The sequence below is a fragment of the Hipposideros armiger genome, unplaced genomic scaffold, assembly GCF_001890085.2.
Source record: "Hipposideros armiger isolate ML-2016 unplaced genomic scaffold, ASM189008v1 scaffold_709, whole genome shotgun sequence".
Classification (NCBI taxonomy): domain Eukaryota; kingdom Metazoa; phylum Chordata; class Mammalia; order Chiroptera; family Hipposideridae; genus Hipposideros; species Hipposideros armiger.
Window position 1 is genome coordinate 519,111 of NW_017732059.1, and position 10,169 is coordinate 529,279.

Genomic DNA, 10,169 nt, shown 5'->3' on the forward strand with positions numbered 1-10,169 from the left:
TGAGCCATCCCGCCACCTGTTGGCAGCTCACGGCTGCTCAGCTCGGGCTGACTCGAACCGCTGTTGCTCAGAGCTCAAACTCTTGAGCGAGCTCCTAACCAACTGAGCCACTCAGCCGGCCCTCTGGAATTGTTTTTAATGTCATCTGTCCCCGGATGGGGGCGCTGTCGGATGACATGCTTGAAGAACCTTTGAAAATCAACACATCGTTGACTGATCACATTACTTTCTTTTTATTCAACAATGTTGGAGCTTGCTGTTTTCTTCCGAAAGACCGACAGACACGTCCGTAGTCTAACCGTCAGCTGCTCTAGCAGCAGTACTGTGTACTCGGGGCTGAGGGAAGCCCTGGCGTTTTTAGTCAAGGGTGATCGGGTGTGACAGTCTCATGCAGGAAAACACTCCCTCATGAGGCACAACCGTCTCTCGTAGAAGCGACAGGGTCAGCAGAGGTAATTGATAACTGCATGACGTCACCGCTCGTCTCTGCCTGAATACCTAGCGTGCATCCCCAGCACGGGGCGGAGGGCGTAGGACAGCTGGCCCGGAAGCTCTCACCTCACTGGGCCTTGTCATCTCCTTCATCGTCAGATGTCTTGTGTGTTGAAACAGGGATGCAGTTTTGTTTTGTTTTTAAAGATTTTCCTGGGGAATTGGGGAGGGGAACAGTGTGTTTTTCCAGGACCCATCCGCTCCAAGTCAAGTTGTTGGCCTTCAATCTTAGTTGTGGAGGGTGCAGCTAGCTCAGCTCCAAGTCCAGTCGCTGCTTTCAGTCTAGTTTTAAAAGCGGGGGGGGGGTTGGGGTGGCGCATAGCCCACCATCCCATGCGGGAGTCGAACCAGCAACCTCGTTGCACACCGAGCCATCCGCCTGCCTATCGGCAGCTCGCAGCTGCCCAGCTCAAGGTGCCATGTTCAATCTTAGCTGCGGGGGGGTGGCACAGCCCACCATCCCATATGGGTGTCGAACCGGCAACCTTGCTGCTAAGTGCGCACGCTCTCACCAGCTCAGCCGCAGCTCAGCTTGGGCGCAGCTCACTGGCCCATGTGGGAATTGAACTGGTGACCCTGCTGCTCACAGCTGGCACTCTTAACGAGCTGAGCCGTTCGGCCGGCACCCAGGGATGCAGTTTTGCCGGTGCCATCACGCTCCTGTGTTGGTGCGCGTGAGGGTGTGATAATTCAAGGGATGAGGGTATCTTATGACACTCACAACCCACCTTGAAAATCTTGTTCCGTGCCCCTCAGTAGGCATCTCCCCTCCTGAGAGTTCAGGCTCCTGGCTTTTTGCAGTTAGCATTCCAAAGACAGTCGGGATTCTTTTCCGGTATCATGTACTATTACACAATTTACCCGCTTATTTAGACACTAACCAAATCTTTTGTCTTATTTCATGCTAGAAACTGGATGAGTTGAGCCAGCCTGGGACGCAGAGCTGCAGATATGCAGACCTGAAGAAACGCCTTGATGTGACAAGGACCGCATGTCGACACGCCCCTCTGTATATAGAGAGATGGGAGACCAGGGGACATTCACGGACCTGCCGTTATTTAAGCAACTGGAACCCTGCCCAGTAGGGCGTTCTGAGAACTCGTTTGGTGGTAGATTTTATCTTTTCCTTTAGCATTGGGTTTCTCCTGTCATATCTTGATTTTTCTCCTAGACTCAGCTTTATAAGTTTGAACTGAATGTCTTCATTTATAACCACAAATTGTGCGTGCGTGTGTGTGTGCGTGTGCGTGTGCACATGTGTATACAAAGACAAGAGGACTGGTGCACGTGGCCGTGCAGTCATGTAAATGTTTGCAGAGTGTATGGTGTTGAGTTTACAAATTTCTTTCTCTAGAATGTGTTCCCTTGGGGGACAAAAATCTAAAAAGTATGATGTGTGCATTTGTTTGTTTGTTTGTTTGACCACCTTCTATGCATTTGTTGTTAATTGTGCAGAAAATAGCATGGGGCGTTCTCTAGCTAACACCTTTAATGGTTCCTATCTGGTAACTTGAGGTCTTGAAACCACCAGGAAGCGAAGGAGACGTTGGTTTGAATTTTATTTAGTCCAAGAGTAGCCAGTGACCCTTAAAATTGCTCAAAGAACAGAACACAATTGGCACATTTTCTGGTTCCCCAAATTTCATATTGCACAGTGGGGAGGTTCCCTACTAAAAACTCCAGTTAGGCTCTCTCAAACAGAACACACATCCCAACGCTAACAGCTCTGTCTCCATCAGCTCATGTGCATGGATCACCTCCGTGCAAAGCTGTCCTGTTCATTTGCATTTTGGGAAAAGCAAGAAACAAATGACCTACATACAAGATGTCCCCGTTCCATGCAGAGGTTGCACGTCACTCGTGTCTGCCCGGTTTCTTTTCTCCTTGTGTAGATGGTCCAGTTGAGTCCATCCAGCAGCCTCTGGTCTGAGACATGGGACGGACTTGAGCAGGGTGACCCATGGGCGATGTTTCTTGTCTTTGGAGCCTGATCGTGACGAGAACTTGACACGCACCCTGAGACCCTTTCCCCTCAGGATTGACTGAGGAAAGCCAGGTGTGGAGTTGGCCACGACACGCGTGTGACTAGATGTGGGTCTTCCGAGAAACCCCCCGGGGCGCCGATGCCAATCCCTGGAGCCGCTGTTGTGTGTATTTAACTTCCTTCTCTAGTCTTGTTCTTCTCCTTTCTGAGTCGAAGCTTCGCTGTGAAACCCCAGAGGGGTTGCCCGTTCTCTGTTGACTCTGAGTCAGCTGGAAATACCCAGTTGCCCAAATCTGTTGTGTGTCTTGATCAGAGTGCCCAGCTGTGACCTTCCCCGTGGAGATCTGTGCATTTAAGAAGGAGGTTCTAGAACCTTCTGTGATGACAGGGCTACACCCGCACGGACCTCCAGGACCCCGTCTGCACCCTCCCTTTTCTCCCAGGCTGTGCCCGAGAGGTCCAGCTCCTTGGGCGGCTGGCATGGCGCAGTAGCACCAGGAGACGGAGGGCTGGGTACCCGCTCAGGTCCCTGCCGCTCAAGTGCTCTTGAGTTACCCAGTGGTTTCTTTGTCATCGTCATTGTCTTCCCGAGCCGTGCCCAGGGAGGTACTCTGCCCCTAGCACTTGCTACCTCTGTCTCCTGCAGATGCATCTAGAGATGTGGAGAGCTGCCGTGTGGGAAAGTCAATTTTTTTTTCATAAGTAGAAACATCTCAAAGGAAATTCATTCTCCTCTCAGCTTTAGCCAGATTCCAGTGACAGAGGAGAAGGCAAGCGCTGTGCGTATCGGAAGAGAACGCACACCCTTCCACCGTGAAAACACAGTGAAATGAAAGACCCTAAACATTCCCCCTTCCCCCGTCTCGGACATGACCTAGGCTTCAAATAGGGATCAACTCAGGAGGTGAGCCGTGAGTACAAAATTTACTACAATAAACTCTTTACGGGTAACGCCATGAAAAATTATTTCCAAAGGGTGAGCTGCCCGTGTCCCCACCGAATTTTGTTCTGCGTCTGTACCTCTCAGTCCACATGCTGTGCAGCTTAGAGGTCCACCATAGGCCAAAACCTTAGGAATCTCTCAACTGTTCCATCTGTTCCATCACTGAATATCAATCCGGCGAGATTGGCAAACTGTGTGAAGCGTGGATCTAGAAAGAACAACCCCATCTCATGCCTTCTGACTATAAAATAAATAATAATAACTATCGTTATTATTGTGATTTTGGAGCCTTCTACTTTAAAAAATTAGAAAAATAAATGAGCCACCATCCTTGAATACAATAAAAAATTGTACATAGGCGCATCCACCCATACGCTCAATTTTAGGTTCAGTCCTTACTGCTCAGGATTTGTTAAGTGAGATGAAAATAGCATCCAGAAAGCATGGAAATGCATGGCCTTAATTTTGAACTAATAAGCAGGAATGTTTGAATGCGTCGACATCGTCCTTGAAAAACATTGCCATCAGCCTACATGACACAAGTTATAAGTGAAAAAGGAATTCCAAAAATGCCTCAGGGTGTTAAAGCCACCTTCGGCAGTCGTGCCAATTTTAACATCTGGAGTGGCACGTGCTATGTGTTAACTGCCCGTGGTGGGGCCGTAAATTAAATGGTGTGACATAACGTAAAGGCTGGTTTAATCAAAATGAGACTTAACCCCACGGCACATTCCCTGCATATAAGTGAAAAATAGTTTACTCCTTGGGGACTTTGTATATTCAAATAGAGCCAGGGTGCAAAGTTCTGAAGAAAATTCACGGAAATCATCACCAAATTCAGATCAGAAAATGTCAGAGATTTGCTTGATGCAATTTTTATGAGTTGGCCAAAAAAAAAAAAAAATCTTTAGGATATGCATATAACTGAGGAAGAGGTGTCTTGGGGTGGGTCTAGTTTTCCTCATGGGAATGTCACTGGCGTGCTTTGATCTGCACCTATAACTCTCAGAAGGAAAGAAAATCGCAGCTAATCCAGCAGAAGTCGAAAGCTTGTTCAATGTTACCTGTTGCCGTCAAGGGGCAAGTTACGATTTCTGCTGGCGACTCGACAGAATAGCAGGTGAAACCCCAGCAACAAGACACGCGTGCCCGCTTCATGGCGTCATGAGGGTGTAAGACCCCTCTTCCCACCCACGCCCAGGAAGCAGCTGCACCGTCACCTGTGGGTACGTGTCTAGAATGTTTTGTTTCACGCTGTCCATCTAAACAGTTAAAGCCCAACTTGCCACTTAACGGCAGCATCCGCAGCAGCGCCAAACATTGGAGCGATGTGGGATGCGTTTGCCATTTCTTCGTTGACCTGAGTTGCCTCTAGATTTTGGACCACTGTAACTGTGAAAACAGGGCCGACGCTGGTTACGGAAACACCCCAGCGCACCTCTCTGTAGGTCGGCACCGAGGGCTGCGCGCCAATCCCCTCCCGCTGGATACTTGGTTAGTGCAGTGCAGGAAAGACACTTGGTTGGAGTTTGGTGTTTGCATCCCAAATGCCCCGGATTGCCCCAGTTGCAGGCATTTGAAATTCGATGCCGGAGCGGTTCTTTTTTACAGTGGTCTGTTCACCTAGCGTGTCTTTTACACGTGTTGGCTGAGTCCTGTGTACTGTATCCCTGTTGGTGACTTCTTATCATCGTACGACTTGAGTGCAGGATNTCACCGTGTGGCGCTTCACGCCCCATCGGGGAGCGCGCCTTACAAAAAATCGCTGACTCTGCGACTCAGTGGTTTGTGGTTGACAGATAGTTAGTTTGCACAGCACAGCCAATCATGTCACACCCTTGGTAAGCCACACTCCCGGTGCAATGACAGTCTTGGCGCTAAAAAGGCACCTACACGGGGGTTGAGACCCAGCTTTTGCAGTCGGATGCTTGGAGACCCGGCCCCACCCCTCACGGGCTCTGTGGCTGAGATGGGGCTGATCCACCTCCCCCCCACTTTCTCAGGGGGAATGGTCAGTGAAAGCGCACAGGTGTGTCTCCCCCTTACGGGCACTGTGCAGTGATGCTGGTAGATTAGAGGCAGTCTATTTTTGGGGGGGGGGAATGTCACCTTCCAATGAATGGAGGATGTTTCTCACAGGAGCCCCCTAGAGCAGCATTCTCAACCTGGCACTTTCGAGACAGTGGAGAGACGAGAAAAACACTGATGCCTACACCCTGGGGGTCAGCCTAGACCACCGATGTGGATGGTCGCAGACACGGGGGGGTCCCCAAACCGCGTCTTTCTAACCATGCCCTTGTGTCTTGACCCATCTTATAGCCCCCCATCGTCCCCAAAGTGTGTGGCGAGGGAGACACCTCCAACTTCGAAGCATATCCTGAGAATGACTGGAACACGGCTCCTCCGGTGTCACCCAAAGATTTGGAGGTCTTCAAGAATTTCTGAAGGACAGGAATCCCTATCTGGAAGGTATGCGTTCACCTTTAGTAAGTAAAACACAGCGAGGTTGACGGGACCCCCATGTGAAGGGCATATGGTGTTGACCAAGTATCCACATTGGGACACGAACGATGGAGCGGAGGGACGGAGTCCTCCCGAGTGGCGGCGTGACAAACACCCCAGTGGGTGTCGCTCGCTGCGTGTGGTGTGCCCGGGGGTGTCCCCACCACCGCCAGGATCTCAGACCCCGAACAGGTCTTGGGGGCAGAGTCTGTGCATGTAAATAAGACCCCCGAGGAGTTAGTTTCGTGTGTGCCGGAAGCCCTGGAGACACACAGCTTTTTGTTGAGAAACCCTGAGTTCTTGGGTTGCGAAAACCCCGAGTGCAGAGCAGCGTCCTCACAATTCTGACCAAGTGTTTTCAGAAGCGTTTTGGGGTCCCTTTTGGTTCAAATGTGATCATACGGGATTTGCCAAGCTTAAGGTAGGATTCCAAAAAAAATGATTTTGTGTCTTGTTATTTCCTTGGCTCTCTGAGCGTCTGTGACTGTATCACTACAGCCTGTGACGGCTTTGAGGGCCGAGTTTTTTTTCATATGGGGAGTAAAGATATTTCAGTGACTCCCCCATTCCAGATCGCTTGGTTACACCATTTAAATCGGGCTCTCCTTCCTGGAACACGCAAGGGAGAAAAACGTCACGTGCGGGAAGAGAAACAAAATATTGCCAGCGATATGTTTACCCACTGGCCTGTCTGCTTTGTCCCATTTTTGTTTCTGTAATGGCCGTTACGAGGAGTGGAAAAATAATTGTCGGGCCAACACCGTGTGCAAACAACACCGTGGTGGAAACCTGAATTTATTTACTTTTTATCTTTCCGGATCTACTCAGTTGCTTGGATTTTGTTTGATTTGTTTGTAACGTTTTTATGATTTATTATTATCCAGTCGTCTTTAAGTGATGAAGAGACTCGGTTTGCTTTGTCGTGAAGAACGCTTCACTGATAAGCCAAAAATGCAGCGCCTTTTTCTGATAGAGATGCTGTGAAATTTACTTAAAGAAACAAAAGACTGCCGTCCGGTGGATTTTCTCTTACACTCAGCGAATAGTTTTTCTGCTGTGTTTCCAGCTGCCCTAGCTATCTGATACGGAGATCTCACACCTTTCCCAATTCTCTGTGTGTTCTTCGGGAGGTGCGCGCACATAGCATTGTTGCTCCTGGAATTGTTTTTTGTTTTGTTTTGTTTTGTTTTTTTTAGCTGAGCCATCCCGCCACCTGTTGGCAGCTCACGGCTGCTCAGCTCGGGCTGACTCGAACCGCTGTTGCTCAGAGCTCAAANTGTGGACACAGCTGCCTTGGCACAGATGCACACAGGGGGTGGGGGTGGGGACCGTGTCCACGGTGGGTGTGAGTTAGGTGTCACCACTGGTGCACTTGCTTCAGCTGAAATAATTGTGGCCTGTCCCTTGCATTCTCACACTCAGCCTCTTTTCTTTTGTAGACTCCTGATGGTCTTAGGCAGTTCAGAAGATGATATGATTTTATTCCCTTTCCTCTTGCAAGGAAATGACATAAACTCTTTCAAGACAAGTCCCCCCAAGAGGCGGGACGATCTGTACATCTTGGGTCATTGACTTGGACACAGACCGTTTATATCAATATACTGAGTGAAAGGCTCCGAGCGCATCTGTCAATAGATTGAGCAGGTTTCCGGCGTTTTGTGGAAAAGCAGATATTGTAGCAATGGAGCAAACGTCAGTGTCACCTGACCCTGGTGCACTTCCTTTTCCCACTTGCATTCTCAGCCGTTGACCCTTTTGAAGAGAAATGAGCAGTGGCTGCCTGGTTTCCTTTGGTCTAACGTCCTCATCATGTAGGCTGCCCAGGCCCTTCCCTGCACCCTGGGCCCCCCCCCATGTCACCACCGAGGGGTCTGGGTAAGAGCAGGGACCCTTGGCTGCACTTGGTGACAGCACAGGGTGCTTGAGGAGAACGTCACGTCTTCACGGGATGGGCTAGAGCTTAGGGAGCTGACCAAGCACCCAGGACCCTGACGAATCATTTGTCATCCAAATTTCTGTCATCGGTGGCCCTGAGGGTAGAATTTCGATGCTCGATTTTTTTTAAGTTCGTCTATTGGTGCGTACAACTTCAGCATTTGACCGTGTAAAGTACTGGCCTGGGCAGATGTCTGTTTGAGATTCTTATGACTAAATATATTTATATATATACTGGGGGTCCCAAAAACTGTCCACATTTTAAGAGATGTTATCTATGTATTACTTTTCGAAGTTGAATTACGGTAGCAACGTGTAGTATGATGTTCGCTCACAAGATGGCGTTAACCAGATGAATGCTAGCCGTTCATTGTATGAAAATTTTCATACAGATTTTTCCTGTCCTAAAACATGTATAAAAATGTATACCTGTTTTTGGCACCCTCTGCATATATGATGCAAGGGGGACGGAAAGCTATTGGGGCTTGTTGCATTTTTGCAACGAAGAACGTAGAAAAAAATACGTCCTGACTTTTCCGACAACCCAGTAATATTTACCAGCGTTTCTTCATGTCTGAACGTGTGTGATCAGCGGGAAGCCAACTGGCACCAGGTCCCTAACGAAACACCTAGGATTTGAGCCACCGTGAAGGACGGTCGGTCATGCGAGCAGACACACAGCCCCTTCCAGCATCGATGCACCCAGCCCGAGTTTCCTACCTGGCTCTGCCATATTGGGTGGAGCCTTTTTCATTGTCCCCTCGTCCCCTGGCTGTGTTGCAAGGGTTTGAGTTTTCAATAAACCTCCGTTTCCTTATACTCCCAGTAGAGCAGCTTTAAGTGTGGTCATGCATAGGGTCGGCGATGGTCTAAACCAGGGGTCGGCAAACTTTGGAGACGGAAGAGCCGGCAGGGGTCGGCAAAGTGCGGCTTGCGAGCCCCACGCGGCTCTTTGGGTGCGTACAGGTGGCTCTGAAGTCAAATTGACAATGAAAATAAAACTATTATAGTTTCATTTATAAAATTTTTACAGGGTATTATTCACATAATGGTGATTATGTAAAAATACACTAATGGCTCTCGAATAATTTTTAAATTGTTGTGAGGGACAGGATTGGCTCTTCCAGGGGTCGGCAGACTTTTGAGACGGAATGCACCCCAAGAGCCGCATGTGGCTCGCGAGCTGCACTTTGCCGACCCCTGGCGGCTCTTCCGTCTGAAAAGTTTGCCGATCCCTGGTCTAAATAATAGGGGGAAAAAAGCAACAGCCCCTGTGTGCAGAGAGCCCAGCAGTGAGTGAGTTATTTAGAAACAAGTGCTAGGGGATGGGGCGCCCACGTGACCCTGCAACCGCTGCCCACGTGTGTCTGTACAGGGTAGATTTTATGGCTGTTGACATGCTGCTTTCGCTCTTTTTTTTCTCCTCCCCCAAACAGAGACCTCGTTAAGAAACTTCTTGTTGTTGACAGAACACGGCGCCTCGGGAACATGAAGGTCAGTGTTTGCGCCCCGATCTGGTACGTGGTTTCCGTGAGGAGTCCCTGTTCCTTGATGCTGTATGTTTCCACTTATAGATAGAAACAAAGGCATACGATTCGTGTTGAATCGTCGGCTGAATTTCAAACCTGCTCTGAAAAAAATCCAGCGGGCTCTACACCCCGTCTTCTCCTCACTCCATGTGAGCACATGACTCCACAGTGATCTATAAGTGATCGCTTATGTTGTGCATTTAGTTTCACTTTTTAAATAGCATCATTGAGACCCAATTCGCATGAAATTTACCCACTGAAAGTGTACAGTCCAGTTGCTTCTAATATATTTGTGGAGTCGTGCCGTCATCACGACGGTCGGTTTTCAAGGACATTTTCATCACCTCTGCAAGGAACCCTGTAATCCTTAAGCTCACTCTCAGTCCCAGTGGGGACAACTCAGGTGACCCGTGTGTAGAACCGGCTGACAGGAGCTCAGAGGCCACGCTAGGCCCCCTGCGGTGGAGGACAACAAGCTTGTCCCGTCAACGAACTCTGGGAAAAAATATTCACCGACGTTCACGCTGGGACTTGAGAGCATGGGGAGGGTTTCCCGACGGGGAGTTGGGCCGGACGAGAGGAACACGCTGCCTAATTAAAAGGAAAGCCCGTTCCCCAGTCGTAGGCAGTCTAGTGCGGGTGCTGCCCAGGTGACTTCGGAGCGTTGGCCGAGCCCTACCGTCTGTCTCGCCCTGTCTGTGCCATGACCGCGTCCAAGGTCGGGATGTGTCCCTGGCTTCTCGGGTGGTACCTCCCAACCTGCAGGGACCGCCGTCGAGGGTCT

At 49.6% G+C, this 10,169-nt stretch overlaps 1 protein-coding gene across 1 annotated transcript in view; it reads left to right on the plus strand.

Annotated features, from left to right (window-relative positions):
* PRKX (protein kinase cAMP-dependent X-linked catalytic subunit) overlaps nt 1-9,788 on the plus strand; it is a 68,844-nt gene extending 59,056 nt beyond the window's left edge. Inside the window, exon 6 of the mRNA XM_019627104.1 lies at nt 9,293-9,788. Within this exon, the coding sequence (XP_019482649.1) occupies nt 9,293-9,434 (142 nt within the window). The 3' untranslated portion in view covers nt 9,435-9,788. The remainder of the gene's footprint in view (nt 1-9,292) is intronic.
* The last annotated feature ends 381 nt before the right edge of the window (nt 9,789-10,169 follow it).